This window comes from Budorcas taxicolor, chromosome X, assembly GCF_023091745.1.
Source record: "Budorcas taxicolor isolate Tak-1 chromosome X, Takin1.1, whole genome shotgun sequence".
Classification (NCBI taxonomy): domain Eukaryota; kingdom Metazoa; phylum Chordata; class Mammalia; order Artiodactyla; family Bovidae; genus Budorcas; species Budorcas taxicolor.
This window is the reverse complement of record NC_068935.1, coordinates 71762403-71783540: the sequence shown is the minus strand read 5'-3', so window position 1 is coordinate 71783540 and position 21138 is coordinate 71762403. Positions and strand designations below refer to the sequence as shown.

The following is a 21138-nucleotide window of genomic DNA, read 5'->3' as shown; positions in this document are numbered from 1 at the left end:
TTCTTATAATATAATTAAGTGGTAAACACATCAACTATTAATAATGTCTAGTTACTGTTATACTTTTGTATGTTATTATGTCATTGATTAGTGTGCTTTCATTTCAGGTTGAAGAAATCCTTTCTGCATTTCTTGCGAGACAGGTCTAGTGAGAGTGAACTTTCTCATCTTTTGTTTACCTAGGAAACTCTTGTTTCTCATATCTGAAGGTTAACTTTAACAGATAAGGTACTCTTGGATGGAAATTTTTATTTTTCAACACTTTAAATGTGTCATGTCATTCTCTCCTGACCTGCAGAGTTTTTTGTGTTTTGTTTTGTTTTGTTTTCTGAGAAAACCACTCTTAGCCTAATGGGAGTTTCTTTGTGGGTCACTTTCTTTTCATCCCTGGCTGCTTTTATGATTCTTTCTTTGTTGATTTTGACATTTATTATAATGGCCATAGAGAAGGTCTTTTTGCACAGAGATAATCAGGTATCCTATCAGCTTAATGGGCTTGTAAGTCTAAGTCTTTCCCAAGGTTTGAGAAGTTCTCAGCTATTACTTCTTTAAATAAACTCTCTGTTCCCTTCTCCCTCTCTTCTCCTTTTGGACTTCTATTATTTAAATATTTGACTTTCTGATAAAATCAGATAGCTTTCATAGGCTTTCTTTACTCTTAAAATCTTAATTTCCTCTTCTCATCTAATTTCTAACTTATTTATCCATTCCTATCCTCCAAGTAATTTATTGGTACTTCCACCCGATCTACATTACTATAAATGCTCTCTATTGCATTCATTTCATTCATTGAATCCTTCAGCTCCAAAATTTCAATTCCTATATATATTTTTTTTATTTTAGTCTATGGTTAAGAAATCTCTGTTAATTACATTTATTCCTAATTTCATTGAATCCTATTTCAGAATTTTCTTGTAGCTCACTGACTTTCTTTTCAACAGCTATTTTCAAGTATATATCAGTTAGATCACAATAGTCTATGATTTGGGGTTTAGTTGCTGGAAATTATATTAATAATTATCATCTTATGATGCCACATTTTCTTGATTTTTTTCCCTATAGCTTCTAGTTATGCATTCTGATTCTGCATTTGAGGTATCAGATACCTCTTTTGTTTTTGTTTGGTCACTAAGTCATGTCAGACTCTTTCCTACCCCCATGGACTGCAACATGCCAGACTTCCCTGTCCTTCACTATCTTTCCAGGGTTTGCTCAAGCTCATGTCCATTGAGTCAGTGATGCCATCTATCTCATCCTCTGTCACCCCCTTCTCATCCTGCCCTCAATCTCTCCCAGCATCAAGGTATTTTCCATGAGTTGTCTCTTTGCATCATATGTCCAAAGTATTGGTGCTTTGGCTTCAGCATCAGTCCTTCCAATGAATACTCACGGTTGATTTCCTTTAGGATTGACTAGTTTTATCTCTTTGCTGTCCGAGGGACTCTCAGAGTCTTTTCCAGCACCACAATTTGAAAGAATCAATTCTTGGGCACTCACCCTTCTTTATGGTCCAACTCTCACATCCATACATGACTGCTGGAAAAACTATAGCTTTGACTATATGGACCTTTGTCGGCAAAGTGATGTCTTTTTGTCTAGGTTTGATCATAGCTTTTATTCCATGAATCAAGTGTCTTTTAATTTCGTCACCACAGTCACCCTCTTCAGTGATTTTGGAGCCCAATAAACTAATATCTGTCAATGTTTCCACTTTTTCCCCATCTATTTGCCATGAAGTGATGGGACTGGATGCCTTAATCTTAGCGTTTTTTAATGTTGAGTTATAATCCAGCTTTTTCAATATCCTTTTCCACCCTCATTAAGAGACTAAGAGTTTTTCCAAGAGAACATACTGGTCATAGCAAACATCGTCTTCCAACAACACAAGAGATAAGCTTTTATGTCTTTGATTCTTAGGTTGCCTATTATGTGTTTTCCAGAAGATGGCACTATAACTCAAGTTTATGATTTCTCCCTTCTTTACCACTGTGCTGTTTTTGGCTATGCTCATTGTCTACCAGAGCTCTCAGGAGTTTACTCTTGCAGATGCACCTCAGAGCACATGCAAGAAGCAGCTAGCAGAATGGGAAGAGATGTGAGTCTAGCATTTAGTGTATTTGGCTATTGCAGACATGGTAAGAAATTCCCCAGTGATGACACACCCAGAGACATATGAGTGGATTTTTTTAACTGAGCACAGTTCTTTCAAGGTCATTTGAAATTCTTATCTGTCTCTTCTTCATTATCTTCCCTCCCTCCAGTCACGGTGCTCCCACCTTAGTACTTTAGATGCTGGTGAAGAAAAATGTATTTCTCCAGCTGCATCCCATCCAGTTGAAATAGTCAGACCCTCTCTTATGGTGCCGTTCTTTCACAGCAGGTTAGTCTCTACTAAATGAATCAGCTTCAATCAGGGCCTTTTTAAGGGTGGGGAGGTGTAAAGAAATTTTCTGTTACCACTTCATCTGGAATCAAACTTATCTTTGTTGTGGCAAAATGTGTATTTTTCTTGTTTGTTTTTTTCTCCAATGATGTGTTGGAGTCTCCCTTCAGAAGGATTATTGTTCTGCAAGTTCTCTTTCATGGGTGAGTGCTCAACATTTACCCAATCCTTGCCAAACAGGACCAAGAGGCGTCCAAACAGTCCTGTTGGTCCTGTCGGTTCTGCATAATGTATGGAGGTTTGTCTGTCTCCTATCAGCTGCACTGATGGATAAGATTCTTCTTGGTTCCTTTGGAGCTAAGTGCAAGGTCTGGAAATCCCCACAAAGTTGCCTTTGTTCACGTATGGATACTTACTTTATTGATTAAAAAGTAGTTGTTCATAAAGGAGGAATGTCTTATGCCAAATTACTGACATCACTTTTTAATCCATTTTGAGTTTATTTTCTTTACAGCTTAGGATAAGAGACTTGTTTTAGTCTTATTCCTGTGACTATACAGCTTTCCTACCAAAATTTATTGAAGACACTGACCTTTACCCATTATACAGTCTTGGCACCTTTGCAGTAAATTAATTGACCATATATGCTATGCATGGGCTTATTTTTAGGCTTTCCATTCTATTCCATTGTTCTATGTGTCTGTTTTTATGCCAATACCATATCCTTTTTGATGCATAGTTGATTTACAATATTGCATTAGGTTCAAGTGTTCAGTAAAGTGATTATGCATATAATTTTTTCAGATTATTTGCTATTGTAAGTTATTACAAGATATTGAATATTTTATCCTGAATTATATGGTAAATCCTTGTTGCTTATGTATTTTATATATAATAATGTGTATCTGTTAATCCCATACTCTTAATTTATCCCCTCACTTTCCTCTTTGGTAGCCATAAGTTTGTTTCCTATGTCTATGGGTCTTTTTCTGTTTTTAAATAGGTTCTTTTGTATTATTTTTTAGATTCCACATGTAAACAATGCCATATAATATTTTCTTTGACTTACTTCATTGGTATGATATTCTCTAGGTCACCCATGTTGCCACAAATGGCAACATTTCATGCCTTTTTATGGATGAGTAATATTCTCTCGTGTATATATGTGCCACATCTTCTTTATCCACTCATCTTTCCATGGATATTTAGGTTGCTCCCATGTATTTGCTATTGTAAATAGTTCTTCTATGAACATTGGATTGCATGTATCTTTTAAAATTAGAGTTTTCATTCTTTTTCAGATATATGTCCAGGCATAAAATTGCTGGATATTATACAACACTGTTTTGATTACTATGAAAGAACCTGAAAGCATGAGTCACTCTGTCGTGTCCTACTCTTTGCGACCCTATGGACTATAGCTCGCCAAGCCCCTCTATCCATGGGATTCTCCTGGCAAGAATACTGGAGTGGAAAGCCATTCCCTTCTCCAGGGGATCTTCTCAGCCCAGGGACTGAACCCAAATCTCCTGCATTACAGGCAGATTCTTTATCATCTGAGCTACCAGGGAAGCCATTTTGATAGCTTTGTAATATGGCTTTAAATCAGAAGATGTGATGCCTCCAACCTGGTAAAAGCTTTTAAAGATTGCTTTGGCTATCCACCATTTTTTTTTCTTATTAAAGTATAATCAATTTGCAATGTTGTATTAGTTTTTGGTGTACAGTAAGGTGATTTGAAGCCAATGGCTATTTTTTAGTCCTCATATTATCTTTCTGCAGCATTTATATAATTGAATTTTCCTATCTCGACATATTCATTCTCTGGATTTCTTGACATTGTCCTACTTCCCAGATTATTTATTCATCTCCTATCTATATGATCATTTAGCTTCAGTCTTGTCTGTGGACTCTTCACCTTTCCCATACCTTTAAGTTTTAAAATTTCTTAGAGCCCAGACCTTGGCTCTCTCTTTCATATTCTTTCCTTAAGTAAACTCACCCAGACCCATTAATTCAACTGACTTTCTAAAGTAATTTACTAAAACATACTCTAATATTATTTGATCAAAGTTATTAATTCTGAGTATTTCATTTTGAAAACCTTCAACTCTTGGTATAGGTGAATTTTTCTAGATAATAAAGTCACCTAAGAAATGAAATGTTGATTGTTCCTGCTCTTTGAGGTATATTTAGAACTATAAATTATATATTTTTACTGAATACATTCATGAGATTGAGATAGAGACTGTTAAACTTAGGAAAAGAATTACTTGAAGTAGAATATATATCTTCGGATAAATGCAGAATTTTGATATTTGTCCTCAAAGATATTTCTAAAAAACTAACATAAGGACTGTGTGCATGTGTGTTTAGTAGTTCAATCGTGTCCAAATCTTTGCAACCCTTTGGACTGTAGCCCATCAGGATCCTCTGTCTATGGGTTTTTCCAGGTAAAAATACTGGAGTGGATTGCCATGCCCTCTTCCAGGGGATCTTCCTAACCCAGGAATCAAACTCTCATCTCCTGTGTCTCCTGCATTTCAGGTGGATTCATTACCTGCTGAGCCATCAAGGAAGGCCCAACATAAAGACTATCTATGTTTAATATTCAATAGTTTTAGTTTACTTGAGCAAATTAAGAAAACTGTAAAATATTTATGTTGGAGTATATGCTGACAGTTTTCTTGGAAAAAATAGGAATACTGTTAAATTCTAAAAAGTAAAACATTAGAAATGACTTAAACAGAATAGGCCAATAGACATGTATTTTTACTTTAGTTGCATTTATTTTTTACTCTTCCTCCATCCAATCAGTCTCACTGTCTGATATACCAGAACTATATCCCATAGCTTTGCGACGGATCAGGATGTGACTTTCTTCATTTTTGGGAATCTCCATTTTGACTTTGGGTGCACATTGTTCTTTAGTTTTGCATAGCAGAACACCTTTTCTTATTGCTTCCATCAAGGCCATCCTTGCTTTATTGATCATTGGTAGAGTTGATGGAGGAGATTGCTTAAAGCCAGGACAAACTGGAGTTGATGAAGATTGAGACACTGATAGAGCCCAAGGGCTTGATATGGAAGATGGTGACTGTACAAAGGAAAAGAGTGATTGTAGAGTGGACAATTTTGTTGACTTCAAACTTGATGATCTTGGGTGTGGTGTAGTCAAATGTCCTGTTGGTTGTGCAACTGAAGATCTTGATGACTGTGTATCTAAACATCCTGATGGTTGGGCAACTGAACATCTTGGTAACTGGGCAACTGAAGGTTTTGATGATGGAATCAAAGATACTGATGTTTGTGGATATGAAGATACTGATGACAGTGGAATTGAACTTTGTAGTGTTTGTGGATTTGAAGATCTTGGTAATGGTGCAATTGAAGACCTTGATGTTGGTGGAACCACATATCTTGGTGGTGGTGGAAGTGACGATATTAGTCTTGATGGAACTGAAGATCTTGGTGATTGCACATCTGATACAGAGTCATTTAGATCTGTAACTGCAGCCCTCGATTGAATTCTAGGTGAAGTTACTGGAGGAGATGAAGGTGGAGGCATTTCCTGATCTTCACTTTGTGGGACTAAATCATCTGGTATAAGTTCATAATATTGGAAAGGTTCAGGTGTTGGAGGAGAGAAATCTGTTTCAGGTGGTGTAATTAGAAGAGCTATATCAAGAGTGGTCTGCAGGCAATCAGGAGGTGGTGATGCTGCTGGATCACTGAAAACAGTTGGTGTAAGTTGAGTCAGGGAATGCATTACTGAGGAAATACTTGTCCTCTTTGAAGCTCTTAATACAGCTAACCAATCAGGTGGTAGTGGAGGTGGTGAATTGGGTGCTGTGGGACTCAGGAACACCTCTGTTTTAAGACAAGTTCTAGATTGGGGTTGCAAGTCTTCTCCCATTCCAGTTCCATAATTGACATAGGTATGTGAATTTTTCACATCGCCAGCTCCATGCATTGGCTGTTGTAGAGGGCTGGATAATACCTTTCCTACAGTTCTTGTTAGAAGTTTACTGATTTCACTAAATGGAAAAGTGCAAAATGAATTTTCAGCTGATTGATCTACATATGAATGAGAGGTCTCACCACAGGCATCTGTGATATGGTCCACAGTAATATTATCTTCTATCGGTTGACCTTGAGGCACACATTTCGGCTCATATGGATAATCTAGGTGCTTCTTCTTTTGCTTGACCTTCCCCCCCTTTTGTTCTTCACCCTCAGAATATGAAACAGGACAAATCTTTAAACTTTCTCTACCATCTTGGCAGTAACTAGCAGGCATAGTAAGAGATGATGTCTGTACACAGGAATCATGTTTTCCATACCTTTTAACAGATTTGGAAGAGTATACTTGCCGTGATTGAAAAGCTGTATTTTGAAATATCCTCTTTGATTTTCTAACTTGCAAGGACATGCCTTCATTTAGATCATCTTGGGTAATGCCATCAGTTAACTGGATTACACTCTGTTGTAAAGTGTTAAGTTTGAAATAGAGCCTATCGACCTCTTTGGTTAGTTCCCCAAAACATGTATTCAGTATATTTATTAGATCATTTACTTGTCTAGCTATATTGTTTAAAGACATCGGGGTTACATAAACTAACTCCTCTCGAATTTTTCTGGGCCCTGCTGATTGATTTGAGGGCCCTTCATCTTTTTCTTCATTTAACGACATTTCAGAACCACATTAGTTTACTAGGAAAAGTTGCGAGGGCTCACCTGTCTCACCTCTTTCGAGCATCCACAACTCTTTTCAGACTCACTCCAAGCTTTACAGGGTTTTTAATTCTGCCGGCAACATCCAGCAATTGGCAGACGCTGCTTGTATGCAAGAATAAAAGCTCCTACCTCCAGTTTTTGAGCAGTAGTAACCTGGCAACCAAGTCCTATGTCAGAATCTTAATATTGCACAAGCAGTGAGAGAATAATGCCTTCAAATCATTGCCACGCCCCTCTGGCCCATCCTCTCTGGAACTAGTTTCACAAAGATAGAGACCAGCCAGAGAGAAACAAACAGGGTTACCACCTAACCTCTCATTTAATGTTTCTCAAAATATGGCCCTAGATATGAGACCATATTATCCCATGTGACCACCAACTTACTTCACTGACTTTAAATAGCATTTGTCTCTCATCTGATTCCAAAAATTATCTTACACTTGAAATGTTTGTTCTGAGCTCCTCTTGGATATCAACGTGTTCTCTTATTCTACCCACACCTATCTCTCCTCCCTGCATCTCTTATTTCTGAATACGACAAGTCCATCAGTCCAGTTACTCATGTCCAAAACTTGGTGATTCACTTTATCCTTGACACTTCTCTTATTTCCATATCCAGTCTACAATATGGGCAGTTCTATCTCAAATTATATTCGCCAATGTATCCACTTCTCTCCACCTACCTTACCACTAGTAAATTTCTCACCATCTTTGATCAGAATGATCGGAGCAGCCTTCTAAATAGTGTTTCTGTTCTTCTCTTTCCCTCTTCCAATCTATTCTCCTTCCTCCTCCATCCATATGTCTGTGCATCCTTCCATTCATCATCTATCAAAGTAAGTGTTTAAAATATTCAATTTATAAAGACCTCTAGGTAAGATGGTAAGGTATAGCTAAATGACCAAAAGAAAAAAAAAACTCATCCTCAAAAAATAAATTATATGAACAAAAATGAATTTTAAAATGAAAAGGTAAATACTTCAGCACCATAAATAAAATAAGGGGCATAATCCCCTACCATGTACTAGGGAAACTGATGTCCAAAGACATGAAGACCAGGGATTTTAGGAACTTGTACACAACTTCTATTCACATTGCTTAAGGAGTGTCTTGATGATGGGGTTGAGGCTGGTATTGACTGGAAGAAGTTGGTAAGCATTTGGAAAAGTGTCACTCAGAACTACAATCTGTAGGGAAAGGGTTGAAAAAAGCAAATGAGTTTCCTGGGTGAAAGGTACAAGGTATCTCTCTCTCCTCCGTACTTCCACACTGACACGAGAGTTTTTTTTAAAAACAACTTTCCCAGACTCTCTAGCTGGGATAAATATGGGAAAGAGAAAACAGAATGTCTTAAATAATCAGAGCTAGCCATGAAATTAAAAGACGCTTTCTCCTTGGAAGAAAAGTTATGACCAACCTAGATAGCATATTGAAAAGCAGAGGCATTACTTTGCCAACAAAGGTCTGTCTAGTCAAGGCTATGGTTTTTCCAGTAGTCATGTATGGATGTGAGAGTTGGACTGTGAAGAAGGCTGAGCACCGAAGAACTGATGCTTTTGAACTGTGGTGTTGGAGAAGACTCTTGAGAGTCCCTTGGACTGCAAGAAGATCCAACCAGTCCATTCTGAAGGAGATCAGCCCTGGGATTTCTTTGGAGGGACTGATGCTGAAGCTGAAACTCCAATACTTTGGCCACCTCATGTGAAGAGTTGACTCACTGGAAAAGACTCTGATGCTGGGAGGAATTGGGGGCAGGAGGAGAAGGGGATGGCAGAGGATGAGATGGTTGGATGGCATCACTGACTCGATGGACGTGAGTCTGAGTGAACTCCGGGTGTTGGTGATGGACAGGGAGGCCTGGCATGCTGCGATTCATGGGATTGCAAAGAGTTGGACACGACTGAGCAACTGAACTGAACTGACTGAATTGGTTGTAACAATAAAATATTTAATATGAACATATACTACAGATAACTGCAAAAAGAGTGGATAGCCATTTGGGAAAAGGCACAAAGAAAGTATCAGTATAAGTCTGTCTCCACAGCTGTGGGCTAATAGGGCCTTGGCCAACTACCCCAAACTGCAAAACTGTAATATCATGGCTCCAGAACAAAGTATTATTATAAACGTGAAAATATACATTCAGTACTGTAAGGAAACAAAAATTGGGAGATAAACTACAAAAGTTTAAGAGTTGTGATTATGTTATTGTTTTCATTTTTTATAGCAAAAATCCAATAGATACCTAAATCTAGAGATAGAAGTTCAAATAAAATATAAAATTATAACTATAATAATTCATTTATTCTACAATGTTTTAAAAGTGCTACCATATTGTATTATTCACAGATTTCCACCCAGACATAAAAGCACATGCAAATACTCTGAGGCATGAATGAGACCCTGCAAGAGGCCCTGTGGCTAGGAAATGGTATGAGGTGAGATTTGAAGGATTTATAAATGCATCCATGCAAAAGATGTATCAGAACTGTATTAATGGTACAGATAGTGAGAAGTAATTTCATTCAAGGTGTATTTTGGAAAGGAAGAACAAGTTTCTGACAGAGGATATGGAAATACAGTGTAAGCAGTAAGCAGTCAGGTGTTCTGAGGAAAGTTTGGGCCTGCAGATGAGCGTTTGTAGTTGCTAGTGTATAAATGGTGTTTAAAGTTATGGAATTAGATGAAAAATTCTAGGAGGAAAATACAGGTACAAAAAATACATCCTTCATTATCATAAGGAATATAAACAGATATTTAAAACAAATCATAAGTGATATAGCAAAAGCTAAAAAAGCTAAAGTATGAAGAACAATAACAAAGAATTCAAATTAAGAAAAGATAATTTCATATCAGCAAATTTTAATGGCATAAATTCATTTATTAAAATCAACAGAAGAGTGTTTGACACATCAGGGATACAGTAATGAATAGTACAGACAAAGTCTCTGTCCCCCTGGGGCTCATATTCTACTGAGTGAGATTAAAATAAACAAGTAAATAAATCAATATATAATATAACTTCAGATGGTGATATGTACTGTCAAAGAATATAGAGCCAGTTGAGAAGATAGATGACTGTTAATTAAGGCCATTCTGAAGAGATAATATATGAAAAGAATCCTAAATCCAAGTTACAAAAGTTATCTAAAACATTGACTTAAAAAGACGAAAGTAAAAGGATAGGATTCAACACGAAGAAAGCTGTAGTTATAATATTGATGTCAACCAGAATTGAATCTACATACACGTCTTAAACAACACAGGAGAAATATATCAATAAAAGTATAATTCAAAATGAATCTCTAATGGTTATGATATTGTATATAAAATAACAGAGCATTAAAATATATAAACAAAAATTGAATAAGCAAAAAACTAAAAATTTAGAAATACAATTGACAAAATTTAACAAGGATGGAGAGAATCCAAATAAAATGAATAAAGTTGGTCTAATAGATCTATATGAAACACTGCTGCCTGACACAAGAAAATGCACCTTTTTTACTTACCATTAGAATATTTATATATTTGGCTGTGTATTGGGCCACTACAAATCTAAATAATTAAAAATATATAAAAACAATAAAGATCACATTAATTTAAAATAATTTCTTCTTATATAACCACATATTTATTTTGCATGTTTTAATTCCATTATTTTCTCAATATGTTTATTATAGTTGCAACTTCATTGTTATGGATTTACCTGTAGACCCATGTAGTGCGTTATCCTTCAAAATCAGTTTTCCGAAGTTAATATGATTACTTCTGGGTTTTTTGTATCATATAATTTTTATATTTTTACTTTGAGAAACTATAGAACACAGTGACTAAGAGCATGTTTTACAATCAGTTTCACTGGATTAAAATTTTGATAGTCTCAAGGCCTAGGGAAATTTTCTCATCTTTTCATTTCCTCAGTTCTAATTTGTTACATGGTGTAGTAATCACACCAATCTCATAGAGATGCTGTGAGATTTAAAGTAATTCATTCATAGCATTTATGAAGAGCGTCTGCCACAAAATGTGTACTGTGCTTAGTCACTCAGTCGTGTTTGACTCTTTGCAACCCCATGGACTGTAGCCCACCAGACTACTCTGTTCATAGAATTCTCCAGGCAAGAATACTGGAGTAGGTAGCCATTCCCTTCTCTAGGAGATCGTCTCTACCTAGGGATCAAACCTGAGACTCCTGCATTGCAGGTAGATTCTTTACCATCCTTTAACACAATAAGCTCATACTAAATGTCAGCTATTATTACTTTCATTCTTTTCGAGTCGTGGTGGTTTTCTCTTGATAGAAGTATTTTTTTTTGACAATGTAGGATAATTTTTTCTTAAAAATTGATATTTCTAAGATTTTATTTAATTTTGTAATACCTGCATGGCTAGTCTCAATTGTGTCAGCTTTTTTAATATTTTCTGTTTAAGAATCCTTTGATTTATTGGTTAGTGTCCTTTGATTTCAACTTTGAAGACTCTCCTTAGTATTTCTTACATGGCATATTTGCTAACAATGAATTCTCCCAGGGTTGGTGGTTTTTTTTTTTTTTTTTTTTTTTTTTTTTTTTGTCATCTGAGAATTCTTATTTTTTCCTTCAGAAGAATTTTAGTAAGGAATTATTTATTGACACTTTTTTTTTCCTGTCAGTACTTTGAATGTTAGAATGTTATCTGGCCTCCATTATTTCTAATTAGAAACCAAGTGTTAATATTATTGAAGATCCCTTGTATGTGATGAATCATTTATCTCTTTATGCTCTCAAGATTCTGTTTTTTACTTTCAACAGTGATTTTGAAAGTAATCACTGTCAAATCACTTTCATTTTTGATTTTGATGTGTCTACCTAAGATTGCATTACTTGAGCTACTATTTGTACTACATTGAGTTTCTTGTATCTGTAGATTAATGTTTATCATCAAATTTTGGAAGTTTTCAAATATTATCTATGTAAGTATTCTTTCTGATTCCTTTTATGTCTTCTCTGGCATTTCCTTTATGCATATTTATTACACTTAATGGTGTCCTACAGAAATACAGATCGATGGAACAAAATAGAAATAAATCCACACACATATGGACACCTTATCTTTGACAAAGGAGGCAAGAATATACAATGGAGTAAAGACAATCTCTTTAACAAGTGGTGCTGGGAAAACTGGTCAACCACTTGTAAAAGAATGAAACTAGATCACTTTCTAACACCACACACAAAATCAACTCAAAATGGATTAAAGATCTAAATGTAAGACCAGAAACTATAAAACTCCTAGAGGAGAATATAGGCAAAACACTCTCCGACATAAATCACAGCAGGATCCTCTATAATCCACCTCCCAGAATACTGGAAATAAAAGCAAAAATAAACAAATGGGATCTAATGAAAATTAAAAGCTTCTGCACAACAAAGGAAAATATAAGCAAGGTGAAAAGACAGCCTTCTGAATGGTAGAAAATAATAGCAAATGAAACAACTGACAAACAACTAATCTCAAAAATATGCAAGCAACTTATGCAGCTCAATTCCAGAAAAATAAATGACCCAATCAAAAAATGGGCCAAAGAACTAAATAGACATTTCTCCAAAGAAGACATACGGATGGCTAACAAACACATGAAAAGATGCTCAACATCACTCATTATTAGAGAAATGCAAATCAAAACCACAATGAGGTACCGCTTCACACCAGTCAGAATGTCTGCGATCCAAAAATCTGCAAGCAATAAATGCTGGAGAGGGTGTGGAGAAAAGGGAACCCTCCTACACTGTTGGTGGGAATGCAAACTATTAGAGCCACTATGGAGAACAGTGTGGAGATTCCTTAAAAAATTTCAAATAGAACTGCCTTATGACCCAGCAATCCCACTGCTTGGCATACACATCGAGGAAACCAGAATTGAAAGAGACACATGTACCCCAATGTTCATCGCAGCACTGTTTATAATAGCCAGGACATGGAAACAACCTAGATGTCCATCAGCAGATGAATGGATAAGAAAGCTGTGGTACATATACACAATGGAGTATTACTCAGCCGTTAAAAAGAATTCATTTGAATCAGTTCTGATGAGATGGATGAAACTGGAGCCGATTATACAGAGTGAAGTAAGCCAGAAAGAAAAACACCAATACAGTATACTAACACATATATATGGAATTTAGAAAGATGGCAATGACGACCCTGTATGCAAGACAGCTAAAAAGACACAGATGTGTATAACGGACTTTTGGACTCAGAGGGAGAGGGAGAGGGTGGGATGAAGTGGGAGAATGGCATTGTAACATGTATACTATCATGTAAGAATAGAATCGCCAGTCTATGTCCAACGCAGGATACAACATGCTTGGGGCTGGTGCACGGTGATGACCCTGAGAGATGTTATGGGGAGGGAGGTGGGAGGGGGGTTCATGTTTGGGAACGCATGTACACCCATGGTGGATTCATGTCAATGTATGGCAAAACCAATACAGTATTGTATGGTGGATTCATGTCAATGTATGGCAAAACCAATACAGTATTGTAAAGTAAAATAAAGTAAAAATTAAAAAAAAAATAGGGTCCTTTTTTTTTGAAAAGTAACAATAGGTTATAAAAATAATAATTAGAGAAATAGAGGACTTAAAAATTTAAGAAAGTTAAAAAAAAAAGAAGAAGAAAAGGAAAAGAAGAAAAAACAATCACGCAACCACGTCAACTAAAAAAAAAAATGATCGTAAAAGTAGTAAAGGTATATCTGGCCCTTTCTCTGGTGTTGTGGGTTGTGTGGGGTCACTTCCAAGGCAGTTCCCTCTGTTTAACTTCCTCTGTTTGCTGGTCTCTTCAGTGTCTGATTTCCATCTTGACACAGGGAGGGCAGTGGTGGCGCGCTGTTGCGGGGGAGGGATGCTGCAAACTAATATTACTGGCATGTGCTTGCAGTATCTCATCCACACTGGGCTTGCCCCTGCTCACAGCGCACACCACTCAGGCTCTATGTTGCTCTGCTGGGGAACCGTCTGAGGCCAGCCCTAGGCTTCATGCACCTCCCCAGTCTAAGCCGCTCAGGCTGGGCATTCAGGAAGCCCTCAGAGGTGCAGATTTGGTTTGGCCTGTGTTTTGTGCCCTTCCCAGGTCCGAGTAGCTCAGGAGTTTGGCGAGCGCAATCGCTGCAACTTATGGCCTTTCCCTGCTGCTCAGTTTTCTGGGAGTACTGCTGGTGTTCCTTCTCAGGCAGATTATGACTGTCCAGAACCCCCAGAAGTCTTAGTTAGCAAAGAAGCCTGCTTGCGTTTTGGTAGGTAATGTCTCTCTTGGGCTGCGATTGCCCCCTTCCAGCCCTTAAGGCTCTGGCTGCCTGTCACCAGAGAGGGATGGTCTGCAGCCGGCTATTTCAGTTCCATCCTTTGTTCTGTGCGCGGTCCTGGTGGTGTCTTATGTTCGAGCGTTTCGTGTGGTGGCTATCCCAGTCTGGTTTGCTAGCCCAAGTTAGTTTGCTCTGGCCACGCGTGGGGCGTTCTGGCCTGATTCTCAAAAAAGCACTGCAGCCCGCGCCTCCCGCAGCCTGACTTAAAAAGCACTGCCGCCTGTGCCTCCCGATCCTCCCTTCCCAGCCCCCACTTGCTAGTGGCAGATGCAGGCGTCCGCGCTGCTTTTCCACTGGGAGAGTTACTGTTGGGCTCGTAATCTGTTGGTTTTAATTATTTATTGATTTTTCCTTCCTGTTATGTTGCCCTCTGTGCTTCCAAGGCTCGCCACAGACTCGGCTGCGAGAATGTTTCCTGGTGTTTGGAAACCTCTCTTTTTAAGAGTCTCTTCCTGGGACGGGACTCGCTCCCTCCCTACCCCCTTTGTCCCTTTTTTCATCTTTTATATTTTTTCCTACCTGTTTTTGAAGCCAATGATCTGCTTTGCTGGGTGCCTGATGTCCTCTGCCAGCATTCAGAAGTTGTTTTGTGGAATTTACTCAGCGTTGAAATGTTCTTTTGATGAATTTGTGAGGGAGAAAGTGGTCTTCCCGTCCTATTCCTCCGCCATCTTAGGACCGCCCCCTCCATTCCAAAAATGAGTTTTTTGATAATTGTTTAGAAATCTGATTAGTTGTTCAGAAACAATTTTGTAATTAACATGTAGAGGAAAATATAACCATGGAAGGAAGGAAGGAGATTATTTTAATGAAAAAAATAAATACAAATTAAATGTTAATGAGTTTAATTAATAATATAATGATAAATTTATCTCTCAATAATTGGGTTGATAGTTTATTCTTTTCTTAAACTGTGGGAGAAGACACACAACACACATTTCTCCTCTTAATATTATTTTGTATTGAGGTATAATTGACCTACAACACTATGTTAGTTCCAGGTGCACAACAGAATGATTTGCTCTAGATATAATAAAATAATCACCATGGTAAATCTAGTTAACATCTGTCACTATAAAAAATATTAATGAATATATACCTCATCCTGTACATTTCATAACCTGGATTTATTTATTTTGCAACTGGAAATGTGTACCTCTTAAACACTATCACCTATTTAACTCATTCCTTCACTGCCCTCTCCTTTGGCAACCACTTATTTGTTCTCTATATTGCTGACTCTGTTTCGATTTTATTTGTTCATTTCTTTTATTTTTTAATTTCCAATAAAAGTGAAATTATATGGTATTTATTTTTCTCTGTCTAACTTAGTTCACTTAGCATAATATCCTCTAGGTCCATCCATGTTGTTGCAAATGGCAAGGCTTTATTCTTCTTTGTGGCTAATATTCTATTGTTTGGGGCTTCCCTGGTAGCTTAGACTCTGGTAAGGAATCTGCCTACAATGCAGGGGACCTGGATTTAATCTCTGGGTCAGGAAGATTCCCTGGAGAAAGGAATAGCTGCTCACTCCAGTATTCTTGCCTGGAGAATCCCATGGACAGAGGAGCCTGATGGGCTACAGTCCATGTGGTCACAAAGAGCTGGACAAGACTGAGCAACTAAACACACACATTCTGTTGTATATTTTTTACTGCATCATCTTTATCCATCTATTAATGGACACAGGTTGTTTCTATTTCTTGGTTATAATAAATAATGCTAAAATGAACACTGTAAATATTTTGAAAATGATAAATATTTTCAAATTATAGTTTTGAGTGTTTGTTGTTGTTGTTGTTGTTGTTGTTTTTTGTAAAAATATCCAGAAATGGAATTGGTGGGTCCTACAGTGGTTCTACTTTTATTTTTCCAGAGAAACCTACATAATGTTTTCCATGGTGGCTCTAACAGTTTACAATTCCACAAATGGTACATAAGGATACCCTTTTCTCCACATCTTGGTTGACACTTGTTACTTGTTGTATTTTGGGTAATAGCTACCCTGATCGGTATTAGTTGGTATCTCATTGTGGTTTTGATTTGCATTTCCTAGATGATTAGTGATGCTGAGCATCTTTTCATGTGTCTATTGGACACTGATATATCTTCTTAGCAAAAATATCTATTATTGGCCCCTATCCATTTTGTAATCATGTTGATTGGGTTTTTTATGTTGAATTGTATGAGTTATTAGTATATTTTGTATAGTAACTCCTTATCAAGTATATCATTTGCAAATATCTTCTCCCATTTGGTAGGGAGAACAAAAACCAAACAAAAACTGTCTTTTGTTGTTGATAGTTTCTTTAGTGGTAAAAACATTTTAGTTTGATGTAGTCTCATTTGTTTATTTTTGCTTTTGTTTCCCTTTACTGAGGAGACATATATATATGAGAGGATAACAGGCAGGAAGGCCAGGGGTCTTCAAATAGAGGAAATAGCCTGCAAGTGTCAGACATTTTTATCTCTCTTAAGCGGCAGGAGGAAACAAACTAGTGATATTTTTTCCTTCTCTATACAAATTTAAAAGGAGGTTTCTCTTAAAATTCTGTGTTGCCATGACACCTGGTTTCACCTGAAGTTAACAAATGCCTTTTTCTTATGGAAATATTTATCTTAGGCTATGCTAATGTACTATGCATTTACCCCAAACTCTGTCTTCAAGTCGGTTCCGCCTTTTGGCTCAGAACCTACTTGATAAACCAGTATGTTATACTCCGATATCATTCCTCTAATCTACGTAAACGACACTATTTGTATGGTGCTCTGCCCTACTTCAAGATTCAAGCTAATCCTTTTATGGCCCAAGATGAACGATTTGGAGCCAAGATTATCCCAAAATACATCCTATGGGTGAGGGGTCTGGTGCCATTCTAAGTTTTGAGACATTCCTTTCTTTCATTAACAGACTGCTGATAACTATATAACATCCAGCTAAAGACTAGCAGGGGGGTACTCTTTCTGCCCCCTTCTGATGCCTATGTCAGAAGCTGTCTCTATCTCCTTTATACTTTAATAAAACTTTGTTACACAAAAGCTCTGAGCAATCAAGCCTCGTCTTTGGCCCCGCATTGAATTCTTCTCCTCCAGGGGCCAAGAATCCCGGCATCGTAATTCAACAACAACCTTTCATATATTGAGATATATATATATATATATATATATATATATATATATATATACATATATATACACACACACACACACTGCTTGTTTCCTTCTTGGAGTTTAATGGTTTCAGATCTCAGCCTTTAATGCATTATGAATTTATTTTGTTTATGGTGTGAAAAGTAGATCAGTTTGAATCTTTAAAAAGTAGATGTATAGTTTTTCCAATAGCATCTATTGATGAAGCTGTATTTTCTCACATTGTACATTCTTGCTTCCTTTATTGTAGAGTAATCAACCATAGAAATCTGGGTTCATTTTGGGGTGCTGTATTATGTTCTCTAATTTTTCCGGTACCATACTGTTTTGATAACTGTAGATTTGGAGTATTTTGAAGCTAGGAAGTGTGATACCTCCAGGTTTATTTTTCTTTAATTTTTAAACTTTTTATTTTGTATTGGGGTATAGCTGATTAACAATGATGTTACTGGTGAACACTGGATTCAGCCACAAAAGTACATGTACATATTCTGCCCCCAAATTCCCTCCCATTCAGGATGTCACAAGACATTTAGCAGAGTTCCATGTGCTATACAGTAGGTCCTTTTTACATATTCATTTTAAATGTAACAGTGTGTACACACCCATGGAGAAGGGCATGGCAATCCACTCCAGTATTCCTGCCTGGAGAATTCCATGGACAGAGGAGCCTGGAGAGCTAAAGTCTATGGGGTTGCTAAGAGTTGGACATGGTCTGAGCAACTAACGCACATGTGCCCATCCCAAACTCCCTAACTATCGTTTCTGCTCATCCTTTCCCCCAGCAACCATAAGTTAGTTCTTTAAGTCTGTTAATCTCTTCCTGTTTTGTGAGTACGTTTGTATTATTTATTTTTAGATTCCACATATAAAGGTTGTCATACAGTATTTCTCCCTCTCTGTTTGACTTACTTCACTCAGAATAACAATTTCTAGGTCCATCATGTTGTTGCAAATGGCATTATTTCATTGTTTTAATGGCTGAATAGTATTTCATTGTGTATATGTGCCACAGCTTTATCCTTTTCTCTTTTAATGGCCATCTAGGTTGTTGCCATATCTTGGATATTGTGAACAGTGTTGAAATGAACATTGGGATGCATGTATCCTTTTGGATCATGTTTTTATTCAGATATATGCCCAGGAGTGGGATTTCAAGGTCAAAGAGTTGCTGTATTTTTAGTTTTTAAAAGAACCTCCATACTGTACTCCATAGTGGCTGTACCTATTTGCGTTCCTATTAAAGTCAAAGAAAGCTCTCTTCTCTCTACACCCTTTCCAGAATGTATTATTTGTGGATATTTTATGATAGCCATTCTGGCTGGTGTGAGATGATATCTTGTTGTAGTTTTAATTTGATTTTTTTAATAATTAGGGATGTTGAGCATCTCTTAATGTGCCTGTGCCCATCTGTATGTCTTCCTTGGAGAAATGCCTATTTAGATTTTCTGCCAATTAGTTGATTGGGTTGTTTGTTTTATGCTATTAAATACCATAAGCTGTCTCTAAATTTTGTAGACTAATCCCTTGTTGGTCACATAATTTGCTAATACTTTCTCCCAATTTTTGCGTTGTCTTTTCATTTTTTTATTGTTTTCTTTGCTGTGCAAAAACTTTTAAGTTTAAGAAGGTCGCATTTGTTTATTTTTTTGTTTCTATTTCCATCATTTTGGGAGAAGGATCAAAAAAGATATTACTGTGATTTAAGTCAGCAAGTGTTCTGCCTATGTTTTCTTCTAGGAGTTTTATAGTTTACAGTCTCACATTTAAGTCTTTAATCCATTTTGAAGTTATTTTTCTGTATGGTGATAAAGAATGATCTAATTTCATTTTTTACATGTAGCTGTCCAGTTTCTAAGCACCATATGTTGAAGAGACTCTTATCCCACATTGTGTAGTCTTTCCTCCTTTGTTACAGATTAATTGAACATAGGTGCATGCATTTATTTTTGGGTTTTCTATTCTGTTCCATTGATCTATATTTCTATTTTTGTGCCAGTACCATACTGTTTTTATGACTGTAGCTTTGTGATATAGTCTAAAATCAGCGAGCCTGATTCCTCTAGCTCCATTTTTTTTTTCTCTCTCTCATTATTGCTATGGCTACTCGAGGACTTTTGTGTCTCCAAACAAGTTGTAAGATTTTTTGTTCTAGATCTCTGAAAAACACCATTGGTAATTTGATTGAGATGGCATTGAATCTATAGATTGTCTTAAACAGTACAGTCATTTTGACAGTATTTATTCTTCCAATCTACAAACATAAATTATCTTTCTATCTCTTGTGTCTTCTTCAATTTCTTTCTTCACTGTCCTATAATTTTCAGAGTACGGGTCTCCTTAGATAGGCTCACTCCTGGGTATCTTATACTTTTTGTTGAGATGGAAATGTTTCTTTAATTTCTCTTTCTGATCTTTCATTGTTAGTATATAGAAAGACAACAAATTTCTTTGTATCAATTTTGTAACCTGCAACTTTACCAAGTCCATTGATGAGTTCTAGTAGTTTTCTGGTAGAATCTTTAGGATCTTGTTTTTATACTATCATGTCATCTGCAAACAATGACAGTTTGACTTCTTTTCCAATTTGGACGCCCTTACTACTCTTTCTTCTCTAATTGCTATAGCTAGGACTTCAAAAATTATGTTGAATAAAAGTGATGAGAGTTGACATTCTTGTCTTATTCCTAATCTTAACGGAAATGCTTTCAGCTTTTCACCATTGAGTATGATCTTAGTTGCAGATTTATCTTATTTAACCTTTATTATGTTGATATATGGGCTTCCCAGGTGGAGCTAGTGGTAAAGAACCTGCCTGCCAATGCAGGAGATGTAAGAGACACAGGTTTGATCACTTGGTCAGGGAGGTCCCCCTGGAGAAGGGCATGTTGATGTACGTACCTCCTGTGGCTTCCCAGGTTGTTCAGTGGTCAAGAATCTACTTGCCAAGCAGAAGATGTGAGTTTAATTTCTGGGTTGGAAAGATCCTCTGGAGAAGGAAATGGCAAGTCACTCAAGTATTCTTGCCTGGGAAATCTCATGGGAAATCTCTAGCCTTGTGGGCTAGAGTCCACTGGGTCACAAAAGAGTGGGACACAACTTAGTGACTAAACAACAACAATGTTCCCTCTATGCCCACTTTCTGGAGAGTTTTTATCATAATTGGGTGCTGAATTTTATTAAAAGTTTCTCTTTTTTTGCATCTATTGAGATGACCATATGTTTTATTCATCAGTGTTTTTTTTTTTTTAATATGATGTGTCACATTGATTGATGTACAGATGCTGAAAAAAACCTTTGCATCCATCGGATGAATCTCACTTCATCATGGTATATGATTTTTCAACGTATCATTGGATTCAGATTGCTAGTATTTTGTTGAGGATTTTTGCATCCATATTCATCAGGGATATTGTCCTGTAATTTTCTTTCTTTGAGGTATCTTGGTCTGGTTTCAGTATCAGGGTGATGGAGGCCTCATAGAATGAGATTGGTTTTTCCAAGATCTGTGATTTTTTGG

The 21138-nt window shown here is 36.8% G+C and overlaps 1 protein-coding gene across 1 annotated transcript; it reads right to left on the bottom strand.

Annotated features, from left to right (window-relative positions):
* Positions 1-5177: 5177 nt before the first annotated feature.
* LOC128069513 (actin-binding protein WASF1-like) lies at positions 5178-7076 on the bottom strand. The gene has a single exon (XM_052662683.1). It carries the CDS (start codon positions 7074-7076, stop codon positions 5178-5180), a length of 1899 nt encoding a protein of 632 aa, XP_052518643.1.
* Positions 7077-21138: the final 14062 nt, after the last annotated feature.